General features: G+C 39.4%; 1 protein-coding gene across 2 annotated transcripts in view; it reads left to right on the top strand.

Annotated features, from left to right (window-relative positions):
* Positions 1-19255, top strand: part of LAMA2 (laminin subunit alpha 2) — a 275996-nt gene that overhangs the window by 232994 nt on the left and 23747 nt on the right. For both annotated transcript variants that reach the window (XM_017829004.1, XM_017828999.1), the window contains 7 exons: positions 3017-3176; positions 7018-7142; positions 8983-9145; positions 12427-12571; positions 14382-14520; positions 16171-16182; positions 18985-19105. In XM_017829004.1, the coding sequence (XP_017684493.1) occupies positions 3017-3176; positions 7018-7142; positions 8983-9145; positions 12427-12571; positions 14382-14520; positions 16171-16182; positions 18985-19105 (865 nt within the window). The remainder of the gene's footprint in view (positions 1-3016; positions 3177-7017; positions 7143-8982; positions 9146-12426; positions 12572-14381; positions 14521-16170; positions 16183-18984; positions 19106-19255) is intronic.

Genomic DNA, 19255 nt, shown 5'->3' on the forward strand with positions numbered 1-19255 from the left:
CTGGCAGAAGATCTCACCAGGCCACTTTCAATCATTTACCAGAAGTCCTGTTCAACTGGGGACATCCCAGGTGACTGAAAGTTGGTAAATGTGACACCCATCTATAAGAAGGGTCAGAAAGAGGATTCAGGGGATGACAGGGCTGTCAGTCTGACCTTGGTGCCAGGGAAGGTCTTAGAGCAGATCATCTTGAGAGCAATCACACGACATGCACAGGACAACCAGGGGATCAGGCCCAGCCAGCGTGGGTTTACAAAAGGCAGGTCCTGCTTCACCAACCTGATCTCCTTCTATGAAAAGGTGACCCACTTAGTGGATAAGGGAAAAGCTATGGATGTCGTCCACCTAGACTTTAGCAAAGCCTTCGACACCATTTCCCACAATGTTCTCCTGGAGAAACTGGCTGCTCAGGGCTTGGGCAGGTGCACTGTTTGCTGGTTCAAAAACTGTGTGGATGATTGAGTCCAGAGACTGATGGTGAATGGAGTTACATCCAGCTGATGGCCAGTCACAAGTGGTGTTCCCCGCGGTCACTGTTGGAGTCCGTTCTATTTAACATCTTCATCAACGACCTGGACAAGGGGATCACAGGCACCCTCAGTCAGTTTTTAGATAACACCAATTTGGGTGGGAGTGTTGATCTGCTGGAGGGCAGAAGGCGCTGCAGAGGGATCTGGACAGGCTGGATCGATGGGCTGAGTCCAACTGTATTGAGGCCAAGTGCCCGGTCCTGCACTTGGGTCACAACAACCCCAGTCAGCACTACAGGCTGGGGGCAGAGTAGCCCAGGAGGAGGACCTGGGGGTGCCAGTCAACGATGGTTGAACATGAGCCAGCAGTGTGCCCACATGGTCAAGAAGGCCAATGACATCCTGACCTTTATCAGCAATAGTGTGACCAGGAGGATAATCAAAGTGATCATCCCCCTGTACTCAGCACTGCTGAGGCCACATCTCGAATCCTGTTTTCCATTCTGGGCCCCTCACTACAGGAAAGACATTGAGATGCTGGAGTGTGTCCAGAGAAGGGCAATGGAGCTGAGAAAGGGTCTGGAACATAAGTTCTGTGAGGAGCGCTGAGGGAGCTGGGATTGTTTAGCCTAGAGAAAAGGAGGCTTGGAGGAGATCTTATTACTCTCTATTCTAAATCAAGGAATTCCCTAAATACAGGATGTCAGTGTCTTCATTTAGCTTATTCAATAGCCTAAGTTCTGTAGTTTTCCTTGCTGTGCTCTACATGTAAGTTCTTAAAGTAAAGATTTATTTAACTTTTAGTTTGCTTCTTATTTCAACATTCCAAGCCAGTCATGTTAGTTTTGGGTTTGTTTTTTTGTTTTCTAATTAGGCAAAAAGGAATTTTGCATCTTTGCATGCAACAAAGTTCAGGATTTTAGAAAATCAAAGGAATTTTGTTTTTACTTTTCTGGTTGGGACTTGGCAGTATCTTGATGGGATGGGCATGTAACTTTTTATCTAGAAAAACACTATATGGAAATTTTTTTATGAATTTTATAAACTATATTTAATTGTATTTCTTTCTTTCCCTAGAAACTTTTTTCACAAATACAGATATAAAAAATTTTTCTGAGAAAAATCACCATTTTGTCTAGCTTGAGAACAGGCACTGATTAATTTTTAGAGTCTAATTAGGTAACCAGTAAAATATCACATGTAATCTAAAAAAATTGATAGTCATTCTTGATAGGTATACACTCTTTGTAAAGAAGAGAAAAAGAGAGTTTTGTTTTAAATGGTGCTTTTCTACATTAAGTATGAAATGTGTAAGTTAGCAAAGTTCCAATGGTATCCATGCTGTGTGTTTCAGTGCTAGTTAGATTTCAAGATCTGGCATACATGTTAGGAATTTCCAAATCAACATGACAGTCATCATGGGAAATCCAGCATCCTATTAAAAATGAGATAAAGTAGCGATTTCCAAAGTTATCTATAAATCCACAATATTTGATGACCCTCTGCCTCACCTCCCCACCATACCTTTACCACAATACTAAACATACTAAATACTTAATGGCAAAATTTAGGTCGTATTCCACGTTTATTTCTACAATCATATTATGGCCCCATAAATTATGTGTGTTGATTATGATCCATCTGTTTGGGACGAAACACTCATTTAAAGTGTGACTAAAAGTACCTAATAGCTTACTTCTGTTAAGTAGTCACCTTTCTGTGAAAAGCTACTATCCATACTGCTGTAAGCTGAAGCAATATTAAGCAATTTATTGCAAAGGATTCAAAATTATTCAAGTTTCCTTTGAAATACCTTTCTATATATCTGAAAGACTAGGAGGAATCATCTTTCCACAGTCTATTCCTTCTGTTGTAAATACATGTCAGCAAACTCTTTCTGTGCCAGTTACTACATTAATATAACCCAAGAAGTAGAAAGCAAACTGATTCAGAAACTGTTAACAAATGGCAAAGTCTGTTCTTACTGTTGTTACCATCAGTATTTGATGTGATTCATAGAGGACTGTGCAGGAACATTCTTAATTGTAATGGGGTTTGTGCCTGTTTGATAAGCAACCAGAGAGCTCCACTGCAAAAAATGCAAACTCTGTGCATCACAGTGAAGGAAACTGAAGCACTTTATCACATGATCATTCATTTCAATTCAAATATAATCTAATAAACCTCATGAAATTCAGAAATTTCATTTGGAACCTTACCTGCGACATTTGTTATGTCAAGAAACAACTACTTAACACTAATTTCATCACAGTAATTAAAAAAATGCAATTTCTTTTTTTTAGTCAAGCTCCATGTGTATAGTGAATTTTGTTCAAAAAGGACATTCAGGTGAGAAAAAAGTCTGGTTCTGTAATCATGTCTTTAACTTATGCAGGCATATTAGTCTGCTCATTTGTATCAAAATGGAGTATAATCAGATCACTAATTCATGCCTCTGTTAAAAGACACCATATAAAATGGACTTTTCCTATGTTTGCTGTAACTACTGACTTTTTATGCTTATATTATTGTTTTTAAATCTCTAGGACTGGGAAAAATGGCACAATATCAGTGCGAGCTCTGGATGGTCCTAAAGCCAGCATTGTGCCAGCCACATTCAGTGCTGTCTCTCCACCTGGATATACCATTCTGGATGTAGATGTCAATGCCGTGCTGTTTGTTGGTGGTTTAACTGAAAAAATTAAGGTAATGTCTTGTCTGGTAATAGTGTATTAACTGGCTGCTTATATGGACAAGTTTTGTTATTGCTTAAAATAGAAACAGTAAATTTTAATATGCTGACATCACTGTAGTAGGTGCTTTAATAGCAAGTAGTACACCTGCACTCTAGAAAGATTTTTGGGATTTGCATACACCTAGGTGCACAGACCTGAGATTTCACTGCCCATGCTGCTAACTTCTAATCAGAGGTCCTATGGCTGGCTGTATTAATGCAGAGTTTAGCTCAAGCAACTAATTCCTGCTGGTTAGCTTGATGCTTTACCTTGGACATACTGCTGCTCTGACAGGCTTTCAGTATCATTGTGACAGGAACTCATTTCTGTTTCCATACATTTCTGGTCTCCTAACAATATAACAGCATATTTTCCTTTGCATTCAGGGTTTTTTCTTCGTCATATATCCATCATATCACTTTCTCCTTTGCGGTCTACTTCTGGTATTTCTGCTTTATTTTCTTAATTTTTATTCCAGTTTCCTCCCTTGTACTACCCTTCTTTTTAACTGCTACCTGCATCAGACCCTTGATCTATTTTCTCTTGGGTTTGCCTGTTCATTCTTCTGGTGACTTCTTCTACATTGTTAAATTTAAAGGGAGTGAATAGAAGTGAATAGAAGATTTATACCAAATAGAATGTATGGAAATCTTTAAAAAAAAATGTTCTCCAATAAAAGCTAACTAGCACTTATTTTCCAGTGGCATTCATTACAAAACAATTTAAATTGACTATTTTTTTCCTGGTCAATATTTTACCATTAAAAAAAAAGCTAAAATTTAGACTTTATCTAAGAGTGAACTCAAAGAATTTTTTTTACTCTAAAATTTGTATATGTCCTCAAGAGTTAAAATAACACCATATACAAAAAATTGAAATGCAAACCCCTGATGTCAGAACAACTGTTTTCAACCTTAGTAAGTTCTCCAAGTATTTTTTATCCTAGTCAGGAAAACCCTCCTGAATTCTTTTTTCTTCCAGGTAAATAAGGACAAGGGGAGAGGTAGGAAAGCAGTCTATTGTAAGTTTGATATGACTAGTATATTTGCAATTTAGGGTTTTAAACACTATCAGATTTATTTTGTTCAAATGCAGTGTGTGAATTAAAAGATAAATTATAACGTCATGGTTTGGGGAATTTCTGTCATCATGTGGTACAGTTGTCAGGCTTAAAAAATTAAGACCTTAACTGAGACTTTTCTAAAACTATAAAGCTTTGTGGACATTTAATCAAGATCACCGATATATCTTAAATCTTTGAATCTGCTTTTTCATATTATTGGGATTTGGAGGGCTTTAGATTTGTCCTATGGTTTTGTCCACATCCCTTTTTACGTACATCTTTGCAGTGTATTCAATAAGAAGGTTCATTTTCAGTTTTTACAAACATCTTTCATCTGACTTGAGTACATGACTATGATACTTAGATATCATGGATTTCTCAAAACTGATGTTAAGTTCATACTTGTTGTTAATTAAAACCTTTCCAATTACCCTGGGAAATATCAATAGCACAATAATTTTTTAAGTCATACTTTTCTTCGAATATTTTCAAATTACACTTCATGTTCTCTTGCAAGATCTTAATATTTGTAATTGCTGTATGTAAAACAGCAGGTGCTTGTCTACCTCAAATAGCTAAGTGTATAGATTTTTAATCAGCTCATATTGATGAAGTGAAATTTAAATGAAACAAGGTATTTTTAGAAAGAGAATTTTGATCTGAGTACTCTGTGTACTGTCAAATATTACTACCTTCATTATGGTACCATGTTATGATCTCATAAGCACGTATGTGTGTGACCCTAGCTTAATGAGTTCTGATGTGACATGGGGTTTAATTGCTTTGCCACCTGCACTTTTTTCTGTATCCAAAGTTCAGCATGAACTTTATAGGTGTAACAGTTGAGTTCACGCTTAGTCTTTTAGCTTGGACAGTCTGCTCCATTTCCAGGGTTTTGAGCATTAAGTAGGATTTCTATTGTGGCTGCTGTTAAGTTTGTAAATTGGTGCTAGTGGCTGAAAAATTCTGGCCCCGTAGTTCTCTTTTGGAATCAGGAGAACTGTGTCTATTGGACTGTGTGGATCCGATGGCCTGGCACATCAGACCCACAAGAATACCAGGCTTTGGTTGACACTGACACTCAATGCACGTTAATGCCATCAGGACATGTGGGACCAGAGACTATTTCCATTTCTGGGGCGACCGGAGGGTCTCAAGAGTTGACTGTGTTGGAAGCTGAGGTGAGCTTGACCAGGAAGGACTGGCAGAAACACCCCATTGTGACTGGTCCAGATGCCCCATGTATCCTGGGCATTGACTACCTCAGGAACAGGTATTTCAAAGACCCAAAGGGACATAGGTGGGCTTTTGGAATAGCTGTTGTGGAGACAGAGGCAGCTAAGCAATTGAATTTGTTACTGGCCACTCAGAGAACCCTTCTGCTGTGGGATTGTTGAAGGCTGAGGAACAGCAAGTGCCAATTGCCACTTCAACTGTGCATCGTCGGCAGTACGGAACAAACCGAGACTGTGTGATCCCTGTCCATAAGATGATTTGTGAGCTGGAGAGCCAAGGGGTGGTAGCAAGACCCATTCACCCTCCATCTGGCCTGTGCGTAAGTCTGATGGAGAATGGAGACTGACTGTGGACTATCGTGGCCTGAATGAAGCCACCCCACCGCTGAGTGCCACCGTTTCAGACATGTTGGAGCCCCAGTGCGAGCTGGAGTCCAAGGCAGCGAGGTGGTATGCCACTATTGACATTGCCAATGCGTTCTTCTCCATCCCCTTAGCAGCAGAGTGCAGGCCACAGTTTGCTTTCACGTGGAGGGGTGTGCAGTACACTTGGAACTGACTGCCCCAGGGGTGGAAACACAGTCCCACCATCTGCCACGGACTGACCCACACTACACTAGAGAAGAGTGAGGCTCCAGAACACCTGCAATATATTGATGATATCATCCTATGGGGAGACACAGCAGAGGAGGTTTTTGAGAGAGAAAATCCTCTAGATTCTCCTGGGAGCTGGTTTTGCCATCAAAAAGAGTAAGGTCAAGGGACCTGCCCGAGAGGTCCAGTTCCCGGGGGTCAAGTGGCAAGATGGACGTCATCAGATCCTGACAGAAGTCATCGATAAGGTCACAGCAATGGCCCCACCGACCAGCAAGAAGGAAACACAAGCTTTTCTGGGTGCCATAGGTTTCTGGAGAATGCACAAGCCTGAGTACAGCCAAATCGTAAGCTCTCTCTATCTGACAACCCGCAAGAAGAATGATTTCCACTGGGACCTCGAACAGCAGCAAGCATTTGAACAGATTAAGCAGGAGATTGCCCACGCTGTAGCCCTTGGGCCAGTCAGGACAGGACCAGATGTGAAGAATGTACTCTATTCTGCAGCCGGGGATAATGGTTATTACTTTTCTTATTGTATTGTGAGCAAGATTCCTCATAGTCCTTTCTATGAAGTCTTCTATGAAAACCCAGATAGACCTTTAACAGGTGAGAGCAGGCAGCTCTTTGAATAGCCAGGAAAACTGATGGTGGAAACCAGAGCAGCTCCTTGTTCTCCGGGAATTGTTCTGCCTAGGCCTTCCCCAGAGTCTCAAATCTATATCATCTTTTTTTTTTTTTTTCACATTTTCACTGATCAGTTGTTCTATAGGAGGGCTTCTAAGATTAGATGCTACTCTTGATATTCAAAATATTAAGAAGCATCTTATGGTATTTGTGATTTTCATACCAGTTATGCTTTCAGACACAGCAGATCACATTGAATTGCATTCTAAGGAGGTTTTTGTTTTCTGTTGCAGAAGTCAGATGCTGTAAGAGTCACCACCTTCACTGGCTGCATGGGTGAAACCTTTCTAGACAGCAAACCCATAGGACTCTGGAATTTCAGGGATATTGAAGGCGACTGCAAAGGGTGTGCTGTCAGGTAGGTAAAGCACTGTTTTTCATCTCCTTTAGAAACCTGTCATTACATTTGGTGGTAAGCATCAGGAATTTCCGCAGCAGCCATCAAGGTCCAGTCTGTATGCAACAGAAGTTAGGCTGCAATTACATCAAATGTGGTCAATGTGTTATCAGAAGTAAGACTGATGGTGTAAGACTGGTGTAGCAGTGCTGCAATGGAAAGATTTCTCACAACCAATAACCAGGATCAGTCAAAGCATGAGAGAGCATGAGAGCCATAGTGGGATTGAGTCTGGCTCATAGACAGTTGTGTTGTGGGTTCCTGCACCTCTTACACTGCATGAAGCAGAGTCAGGTGCCTCAAGATGACTTTCACAGTGTAGAAAGCAGAGACCCCCACAACAGAAAGGTGTTTCCATTCTCAGAATAGGATGGGAAATCCTGTTCCTGTCTGTGACCTTGTAGTTGCAAGTAGGGTAAATGGCCCATCCAGACAGGACCAAGTTTCACATATATAGGCTCAGAACTCTGTTTAGGAATTTTAAAACAAGCTAATTCCTTTCCAGATGCAGCCTTGTCCTCAGAGAGCTGTGATCTTCATTCCCCTTTCTGACCAAACTTATTTCAAACACTTTGCTGTGTCATGTCTCAGCTTCAAAAGCTGAGGACCCTTATACAGAGGCACCACCTGATACTACAGCACAATCCAGGCCTGGGAATGATCATGTAAAAAGGACAGACTCCACGTCTCTCACATATTCACAGTGACCCTCTGCATGAAATCAGTTCTATTCTCTTAAATGTTCCTGTTTGTAGTGAATTTGGCAGTCTTAACGTTAGGTAAAATAGTTGTAGCCCCAGCCAGGGAAGAGTAGGCAATTTTTCAAACTAGCAGCCTAATTTTATGTCCTGCTAAGGCTTAGCCCTTTGAAAGTGTTGGAAATTCCAGTCATGAACTGAAACAATTTTGGAAGTACCAGAGAATTTCCTTGACTATAACTGTAGTAATAGTGTAGGTCTTCTTGCTTGGAGTGGGAGTGGTCGAGAGAGATTAAAAAAAGAATAGTAGATTGAAGATTTGTAGAAAACTGAATTACAAGCTTCCTTTTACCTTAACTCATTGTTCCAGTACCAGAAAGAGTCCTATTCTCCTGCAAAGTGTAGTTGCAAAACTGTTAAGTGCAGCTATGGAAGGTGAGAGGACTACATTCAAGACTTGCATGTGTTCCAAGATAAATGGGAAACATGCTCCTGGCCAATATTTCACATGTAGGTCCTGTGTTCAAATTCAGTTATGTTTGTGATTAAATCAAAAGCTTGCTGTCTTGCAGCTGTCTGATCTGTGTGACAGAAATGGACAAAAAGTCTATCATAAAATCATACCAACCAAATTCAAGGCCTGATCTTTCCTGTTTTGTAATTTCAGGAATGTCGAAAATTATGAAGGAATTGATTGCGAGGTTTGTAAATTGTGGGTAAATAGAGAATCACAGTTTCCAGGGTTTTAATTCTTGGACCCTCCAGAAGTTGTAAAATCAGTAAGAATAATGAAACCAAGATTTATTAGAAGATGAAAGAGTACTTAATGCTATTTTACATTGAGGAATGCAAAATGAGTCATTACAGACCCTGAGATAGATGTATGTGGCATATTCCTCTTCCATCTTCCTCACAGATGCGTTTTTGTGTTGGACAGCTGATGAGCTGACCTTACAGCTTTACTTGTCAGAACAGAGGTTTGATATGAAATCAAACCAAGTTCAGGAAGGCTCCCAAGAGGTGTCCCCACACTCCCCTAGCCCCCCATTTTTTCTTTTAACCTCACAAGGCAAAGGAAAATGGTTGGTTTTGCCCCTTTTCAGCCCACAGGTGGCAGATGGTGAAGGGACGGTCCAGTTCGATGGTGACAGCTATGCCATGGTGAGCCGCCCAATCCGCTGGAACCCCAATATTTCCACAGTCATGTTCAAATTCAGGACCTTCTCATCAAATGCCCTGCTGATGTATCTTGCTACTGATGACTTGGTAAGAACAACCAGCTAACCTGTATACTCCTTACAGGTTTCATGCCATCTTTGCAGTGGCTGAATTAATCAGATTATGAAAACAATTAGTAATTTAATGTATCACTGTCTTGGTATGATGTTGCCTGGTGTGATGCTTCACTGCTGTCCAAGTGAAGACAATGTTATAGTGTGGAGGTTGACTACCTAATGTTTACTGGCCATGGAGCATTATGTTACACTGAGGGGAATTCCAGCTTTTCTGAAATTATTAATTAATTTTCATTTATTGCAAATGTGAATCTGTGCAAACATTTTCAGTTGTGGTTGTATATTCATAGTTTAAAATATTGCAGTATGAGGGCAGGGAGAATATAGAATTCCTGCTGATATGAAGAAAAAGTTTGTGTTTAATGTGAGTGGCATTATAGAGGATTGAATAGTGCAACAAACAGGATGCAATGGTGATCATATTTTTACAAGGTCTACAAATGGGGCCTTTTAGAGCTGAAATAGAGAATAGAAACATTAGTTATAAAGTTGCTCAAGATTTTTATTCATACACAGTATCAACCATGTGTGGACAATAGGAAGAAATTATTTATAAACGCATCTGTCCAGTTCTGAATAACCCGTCTTCAACATCTCTGATCCAGATTGACTTGCATGACTGACTGGGAACAGAATCCTTTCCTCAACCCTTTCACATGGGCCAGAAATTAGGTGCAGCAGTTCTCGCCAATGTCTTGAAGAATTACTGAGAAGTCACTATTTTATAAAAAACATATTTGTCTAAATCAGTCTTTTCCAAGCACTCCATGCTAAATTCCACGAGTTTGTGGTGCACTGTTGGGAACTAGGTGAACTACCATCAGACCTTCGTGATGCAGTCATCATCACATTATATAAGAAGAAACGAGTTTAATCAGACTGTTCAAATTACCATGATATTACTCTGCTCTCTACTTCTGGGAAAATCCTGGCAAGAATACTTTTGAACAGATTAATACCTGCTATAGCAGAAGGAATTCTACCTGAAAGCCAATGTGGTTTCAGAGCCAACAGGAGTACCACAGACATGGTATTTGTTCTCAGACAACTGCAAGACAAGTGTAGGGAACAGAATAAAGGTCTCTATGTAACCTTTGTTGACCTCACCAAGGCTTTTGATACTGTGAGCGGAAAAGATCTATGGCAGATTTTGGAACGTTTAGGATGCCCCTCCAAGTTCCTTAAAATGATCATCTCACTCCATGAGGATCAGCGTGGCCAAGTCAGATATGGTGATGCACTTTCTGAGCCCTTTCTAATTACCAATGGTGTGAAACAAGGCTGCGTTCTTGCACCAGCTCTATTCACAATCTTTTTCACTATGATGCTCCAAAGGACCACTGCAGACCTCAATGATCAGGACAGTATCTACATTCGATATTGTACTGACGGTAGCCTATCCAACCTAAGGCGACTGAAGGCCCACACCAAGACCTTAAACCATCTTGTCCGGGAGCTGCTTTATGCTGATGATGCTGCCCTTGTCACCCACACAGAAGCAGCTCTGCAGCGTTTAACATCCTGCTTTGCAGACGCTGCTGAGCTTTTTGGGCTGGAAGTCAGCTTAAAGAAGACAGACGTTCTCTATCAACCTGCACCTCAGGAAGTCTTCCTTCATCCCCATATCACCATTGGCCAATCAAAGCCAATGACTTTGATTATGTGACTAATACATCTGTTCTAGAACAAGCAGCAGTCAGAAGTATTGAGGCCATGTTGCTGAGAACACAGCTGCGTTGGGCAGGGCACGTCTCAAGGATGAAGGACCACCGCCTCCCTAAGATCTCATTTTATGGTGAACTTGCCACCGGCTGCCACAAGAGAGGAGCCCCGAAGAAAAGATACAAGGACTCCCTGAAACAACATCTCAGCCTTGGCCATATTGATCAACATAACTGGTCTACTCTGGCCTCCAATCGGGAGGCCTGGAGACACACCATCTATAACGCTGCTGCTTCTTTGAGAACGCACGCAGGATCACTCTTGAGGAGAAAAGACAACGCAGAAAGAACCGTGCCTCACAGAATATACCACCTAAGGAGTCTTTCTGTTGTGCCTTTTGCAATCGGACATGTCTATCTTGCATTGGCCTTATTAGCCACCAGCGTGCTTATAACAAATGTGGATAGAGCCTTCCCAAATCTTCGTTCGCAAAGCCTAGCCATGAGATCAAGGAGGAGGGTGCTCCTCCTGACTGACTAAAAGAAAAGCTGGCATTTTATTATGATAATGAAGTATTTGTGTAGTTTTTCTAATTAACTTTTGTAAATGAATATTGAAAGTATAATGAATGTAATTATTTTAAATTATCTTGTATCATTATTATTAATTTATTTAGTTTTCTACAAAAAATTATTTACTTGAATGTCTGAATAACACTGGGAGCTGGAAGGCAACTGGACCCTGACACAGTTTGTCTCTGAAGATACTGTCCCACTGTATAAAAACTTTGCGGATGCTCTTTCTAGTGATGCATGGATAGATTCTAAGTATCTAGAATACTGAGTTTGTTAAATTTTACTCTGAAAAAAGTTGGAACTGGCCATAAACAAAATCATAATTAAAATTTCTCTGATACATTCACATTCTGGGTCATAGTTCCAGACATTACTTAATGCCTACCGTGCTGTCCAGTTCCCTGGCTATTTGTTTTGCTCTTTGTATCCTGCCAGCTCCTTTTCTGTAGGTACTGGAACGTGTATCATTGGTCCAGTCAGCCATCACCAGTTCCTGCTTAGATACTAGTGTCAGTGGTTGGTGAAAATAAGAGAGTTTGTAGCTTTCTGTTGCTTCATTAGTACAGATTACTCCCTGGGAATCCTGGTACCATCTTTGCTGTTCTTGTTTTCTGCCTTGTGAGTATAAGTCTAGCTGAGGTATGTAGAAAATACTCTAACTATAGTAAAGATGTATCTTCAAAGCAGAGTATTAGTTACAGGTAGTTATAATGTCTATTTTTGTCTTCAATCCAACAAAATAGAAGTACAGACATCCCATCAAAAATCCAGATAAGTTGTTAGCAAAATTTCAGCTAAGTTAGCAATTCAGAAGAGAATAAAAGGGGAGAAAAAAACTTGTTGGCATCAAACTTTTGTATATTAGAATCCTGGGCAGTAAATGCCTACTTTTTTTATTTTTAAAGCTTGAAAAAAGTTGTCTGATGTCAACTAAAAAGTGTTTATTTAATGTCATATGCCTCTAACCAAAATGAACAAAAGTCATTATTGTGTATCTAATCCTTTTCATTAACAGAAGGATTTCATGAGCGTAGAACTGAGTGGTGGACGTATAAAAGTCAGCTATGATCTGGGTTCAGGTACAGCTTCTGTTATCAGCAACCAAAATCATAATGATGGCAAGTGGAAATCTTTCACCCTGTCAAGAATTCAAAAGCAAGGTAAGTTTCTGTGATGTCAACACTATGACTTTCCCAGTTACCTGTACAGTACAGCTAACCATCTAATCACAGGGAAGATGTTGTGGGAATGATAAAGTTCTAACGATTTAGCAAATTCTTTTGTTTAGATTACAGATCAAATGGGTCTTTCTGGACAGGTAGCCTATTTTTCAGGCATAATTCTCTTATATAATTACATAAATTGTATTCTAAAATTCTTTTGGGTGGGAAAAAACCCAAACCTTTTCATCAGTTCCCTGATGTTGTTCCAAATCATGAAACACACCAGTGTGATTTTTGTTAGGACAGCAATAGCTTTCGTGCTATACAGTCCTCTCATGCTCAGCATATACTAAAGCACTTAAAAAAAGCAATGACTTTATTACTGATAGTACAGTACCTCAGTAGATGAACACAACAACTATTTTATATTCCCTAATGATATGTAGTGTGCCGCTATCTCAGTCTGCAGGGAAACAACTGGGAAAAACTCCAGAAATTCTACTGATTCTTTAATCAGTTTGCTGGTGCAAAATGTGAAGTGGTGGCATTTGATAAGATCACAAAGAATGCTGGCTACCATTGCTGGCAAACGCCTTTTTTTGTTTATAATCTAATTATAGGGCTCTTACCTGAGACAAATTAATTTTAATTATGACAACTGTGGCATATTCTGTGCCTTTGTATTCTGAAGTTTTTCTGCATTCTGCATCTGCAGAGTCACCATGAGCCACTGAACACACTCCTCTTCCTCTTCCCCCTGCAGTTCCAGCTCTCTACCTGGCCTTTACAAGTCAAACACAGTCCCTCTCCCTTGTCATTTGGCTGAAGTAGATTTGGGAGCTAAGACAGTGGCCAAAATAATTTAGAGCTCTCACTCGCAGATTTCCTGCACCTTTAGATGAGGAATGCTTTATTGCTAGCCAGTTATATTAGTTCATATTTAACTCAGGAGATATTAAGATAAAATACAATGTTACATAATTGTAATTTATTAATAGTGTTCAAATATCATGTGTTTATAAAGAGGATACAGGTCTAGAAATGAAAGGAAAATTAATCTGTTTTTGGTAAGGTACAGCAGGAAAGTCTCTCCCACATTCAATTCTCAAGGAAGGAAGGAAGGAATCCTTCCTTTTCATCCCTGTGGTAGAACATCCCTATCTTTCTTGGGGACTGCTCAGCATTTTTCACTGAGTCTCATCTCTTTTACTGAACTTTATATTATTTATTAATCCATACATAAAAATATACATGGAACAAGCACTTAAATAAGATGGTTGTGTGTAGCGCATCACTGACTCCAGACGGAATTAGACATGACAGCAACTAACTGCTTTGGGTGTGAAAATGGTTTAGAGTGACTGATCACCAATCTCTAAGGCACATAATGACAATGCTTAACCAAATTTTACACTAAAAAATCCTGTTCAAGTGGCAATTTTTGGACTGAGATCACAAATTAGACATAAAATGATCTCTTCTGTCTCGACTCTCCTGAAGTGTTAGCTCCAAAGCCCAGTGACACAAAGAAGACACCAAACTGAAACAGGTTTAGAGAATATATAAAAATAAAGCATACAGAACTGCTATAGTTATTCAGGTTGTTATGGAAACAGAGAAAAGTGCAGGTCTCTTCCCCTGCCCATAATTACACAATGTGGAAATCCAATATCTTAATTGCAAAATACAGCCCTCCTTGCCTCTCCCCTCACTTGCTAACCCGCCAAATATTTCTCTGTTGGTTTCTTACATTAAGACATCATTGTTCATGTCTAATATTTTGAAACTAATCTGAAATTTCTTTCAGCCAATGTATCAATTGTAGACATAGACACCAATGAAGAAGAGACCATAGCAACAGCTTCTACAGGCAGCCACTTTGGACTCAACTTAAAAGCGCATGAGAAAATATATTTTGGGGGGTTGCCAACCCTGAGAAATCTAAGGTAACATGGCTCAAACCAATTTCTTCACCTTTGATAAGGGAATGTAAATACACTGTAATCTTATTCTCTGTGTTTATTTCTCAAGTTCACTTGCAATGAGTGGTGAATTCCCTATATATATTGCCACAGCAGATGATGCTTTATTTGCATATGTTATGTATTTCAGTGTATTTCACACAGCTCACCTTACACAATACAATGGAAGTAACAGTAGCAGTGCAATATGCCTTTTGATACTGTGCAAGAATCATGATGTAGCTGACTTTTAAAGTATTTTTTATTTGATGAATAGAATTTGTCACTGCAGACTTATAGAAATGGCTCTATACCTCAACAAAATTAAGGACAACTGTTTACCTTGTGGATGGGTAGAAAAATTGAACTACTCCTCATGGAATTACTGTTAAATGAGTATCCCTGCTTTTGCATAATCAATGTCAGTATACTTTAAATATGTATTAAAATATTTTGTTTAGATATCATTTAACATTATTTGTAGACTTAGGTTCCTGGACTCCTTAGGTAAAATTCTTCTTATATTCAGGACTTAAAGTATATGATAAAATATTCTTGATATATTTAATGTAAATAGAATAAACTATGACAACCTTTTCCCTTCAGAAGTCTGATCCTGAATTTCTTACACAAATAAAATTCCCACTATTTTTTTTTAAATATTGCATGGTGTTATTCATAAACTTTAACCTCAACTTCAATAAACTAAAGAAATGGGATAACAGATACTTGAATTTAGTAACTTTATTACATCTCTTTAAATAGACCAAAACCTTACTTAAAGCTTAAATGAATATTCAGCAGTTTTGCAATGACAAGAACAAGAGAATTCTGTGCTACCATGAACAGATGAGCAACACAGAAACAAGCCCATTAATCTATGTCAGCTTTAACTACATGGCATAATGACAGCCTTGAACTGGTCTTGTGCAAAAGGAACTGTTGTGATTAGTCCACAGACTGTTCTGTAACTAAAAGAATGGACGTATTTGTTAATTTATTAGGATAATAACTGACCTCTGATGTCAAATCACCCAGCAATAAAAAGATCTAAGATCTATTTTAGTCATGAAATATAACACTATATTATGTAATTGTGAAATCACATCAGTGCATAACAAAATGTCTAGAGCCATTATCTTCCACTTCCTTTGCGGTTGCTTAAAAAATCAGTGTACCACAGCTACTTGGACCTGTGGTAACCATTTTGCCTGCAGCTATGATTCATCAGTGACTGAGGCAAGATGAATGTTATGGTAAATTAGAATCAAAAGTAGTGAAAGGGGGATTAGGGCAAAGCTGAACTACAGCAAACAATAGACGCTGAGGTATCCATGACTTTGTAATTACCAGGTCATGTCAGTTCTGCCAAATTCTTTTACATGGCTTGCTTTTCCTCACAGCCAAGTATAGTAACAAATTATAAAAGCCCTCTGATATATTACATTTTAAGATAGCATTTTTGCAGAGTAAACCTGTTGTTATATGTTGCTTGTAAATTATGAATATCTGCTTCACTGTGAAATGTTTGAACTTTGCTAATAAGCATCACTAAGTAACAATACAAGAATTATCATTTGCTACAATTAATTCATTTTTGTTGTTTTCTTCTTTTGTTTTTCTTTCTCACCCCAGTATGAAAGCAAGGTAAAAATAATCAGATTACTTGCATGACTTGCATGTGTCTAGTAAGTGCAGCTTGAAAGCACGGGCGGCAGCACAGCAGCAGCGTGTAGGCGGTATTTATGCCAGCTGTTACACTAAGGCTCTTAATTCAGTGAGCTGCTCCTGCCACAACTAGCAAAGCTGCTCCCAAGTGCTTAGCACTGTCATGTTACACGCTCTGCGCACACCTACACAAGCAACTTTTATTTTCTTCATGCAGCTGCTTACTTCAGCTGCGTTTGTTGCCTCGGAAGAAAAGCTACAGCCAGCTGTATTGCTTTTGCTTCAACTTCCAGGCTGTAAGAGCAGTGTAAACCACTGTGAGGCAAGGAGCACTGTGCTTGGAGACTGTTAAGTAATTACTGAGGAGGGTATGAAAGCAAAGGGCAGATTTTTGTGAAATTTGCCACTTCTCAGTTTAAGAACAGGAGGATGAGTGGAAGAGAGGGGAGGTCACCTATTTCTGATTGCGTTTTCAGTTTGCAGCTGTTTGTATCCATTACTTTTACTTTGATATGCTCAGATAAGAACTGAAATTCACTGTGTTTTGCAGCTTAATTCCTGGCTTGAACTGAAAAAGTGCAATTTCACCCCCATACCCCTGCCCTGACTGTGAGAAAGATTATTTCCTTCCAAGCTCTAGAAATTGTTTCTTGTTCTCCCTTTAAACTAATCCTAGCTTGGCCAAGGGGAAAAAAAAAAAAAAAGACCCAGATCTGAGTGAACTTGGACCTAGTTTGGCATGTTTTGGAAAGGAACAAGGAAAAGGGGAAGACTTAAAACACTGAGCAAGTGTTCAGCATTTGCAAAGAGATTGAACCAGATGTGACCCACTGTGGTCCCTTCCAACCTTACCCCTTCTGTGATTCTGTGATATGGGTTGGGAATTATAACAACAACTGCTTGTACAGAGCAGGATAAGGACAATCTGTCACTGGACAGGGCAACAAGAGGGTAGTAACAAGAATGGTTTCTGGATGGCAAATACAGGAGACTATGGGCACCACTGACAATGATACAGCAAAACTGTTCTGCTGCTGAAAAGATAAGTCCATAAAGGAACTATAGAAGAGCTAGGGGAAAAAAAATGAAAAATGAAAGGTGACCATAACTACATGACTGTAAATAAAGCAGCATATGGATCATTTTAGTAAACCAGATGCTCGCTTTAACTTATGTAGAGGATACTAATTTGCCAGAGAATACATCACGCTTGCTAGGATGGCTATAATGCAAAGAATAACTTTCAGTGCCAAAACGTGCAGCTGATTAGTATCTATGCAAAACGGGTTTATTTTGTAATTAATATTCTTTAAATTTTTTTCTTTCCTTCCAGGGAGCTGAAATGTTTGTTGCTTCCCGATTTCCCACACACACCTCTCCCCACCCCACACCATTTTTAACTCCTTATTTAATTTCCAAATTCATTTTTCTTCCTTTGAGCTGTTCATCTTTTTCAGATATTCTAGAAAACAGTCATGGGTAATACTGTGAGTGAATTAACTAGTGCTTTTTTGCTTTTTGGATTTACTCTCCATAGTATGAATGGCAACATTTTTTTCTGAAGTGACTTTCTAAGGCTTTTCTTCCGGCAAGCCTGGTTCAAATGTTGCCAGCAGTTGTGATCTCACTCTGGTGTTCCCAGGCCTGGGAAATTATACTTTTGCATTAAAGCATAAAAGCTTTAGTGTTACATTCAAGGGGTTTCTAATTTCTTCTGTTAGGGGCCCCTGGTCTAGTGGTTAGGGTGCAGCACTTTCACCACTGCGACCCGGGTTCAATTCCCAGCCCCCCCGGGCAGATGGAGCTCGTCAGCCTTGTAAGGCCATCCATCTAAGAGAAGGTCACTCTAAACAAACCTACGTTCTGAGGACCTCACTGCCACTGTCCAAGCTTGCTCGGCCCCGGCAGATGAACCTCAGGATTAAAGGGTGGGCTCAGTTCAGCGCACGCTGTGTCTCACCTAAAAAATCCACTGCGCAGGCTCAAAGGGTAAATGACCTTTCCCAAATCTTCGCTCGCGAAGACTGGCCATTATTTTATTATTAATTTCTTCTGTCAGCCAGCTGATGAGTCAGACATGGAACTTGAATTCTGTTATAATATTTTCCTTTTCTGGATAGATAGTTATGTTCTGTAACAAACCCAAGTGTTTTGTTTTCTTTAACTACCTGAGAAAGTCAAGTGTATTGCTGTGTCGTAAGAAAATACACAGCAGTTTTCATAAGAAAGATTCTGGGAATATAAAATACATAGAAAAAAATGTTTATATGCTGTTAAATTTCCTCTTTCATTAGGATCTAGCATGCAAAAAGAGGAATGAAACTTGTCTTCCAGTTCAGGTCTCTCCTTACTGTTATGATTTCCTAGCTTGCATCTTTCTGCTTTGCCTAAGGAACAACAATTTCCTTCTTTTATAGCTCACTGCATTTTAACACCAAAGGTGACAGCGCTCCTTTACCAAAGGAAAAAACAAACAAACAACCCAGAACCAAACCAACCAACGAACCGATCAAAAAACCTAAAGAAAAGAAAGAAAAAATGGAAAAGGGGACTGATGTCAATTTGAGATTAGATGAATCTCCCATTACAGCTTTGAGTGATGCAAAGCAGAGTGCAGTATATGCTGATAGATGGTAGAAGGCAGCATTTGAGTGTATGTGGTTAGTTAAGATAAAAATCAAGCATCTGTGCATCTGAAAGTGTATGTGTGTGTGTCTGGCTGACTGTCTTCTCCCTAATCCGTATTTTTGAAAGCACATTGTACTTCTAAATGTTTTTTAGGCCTGAAGTGAACTTAGAGAAATACACAGGCTGCCTCAAAGACATTGAAATTTCAAGGACACCATATAATATACTGAGTAGTCCTGATTTTGTTGGTCTAACCAAAGGATGCACACTGGAGGTTAGTCTGAGTTCCATGTATTTTGGCCTTAATGGGTATGAATGTTTTCTGGTTTCTGATTTTATGGCATAATAGATTAATTGTATAAGGCATATTCCTTAAATAAGAATCTAACAAATAGGAATCTAACCTGAAAATCCAAACAGTTAT

The sequence above is a fragment of the Lepidothrix coronata genome, unplaced genomic scaffold (assembly GCF_001604755.1).
Source record: "Lepidothrix coronata isolate B3197 unplaced genomic scaffold, Lepidothrix_coronata-1.0 Scaffold5, whole genome shotgun sequence".
Classification (NCBI taxonomy): domain Eukaryota; kingdom Metazoa; phylum Chordata; class Aves; order Passeriformes; family Pipridae; genus Lepidothrix; species Lepidothrix coronata.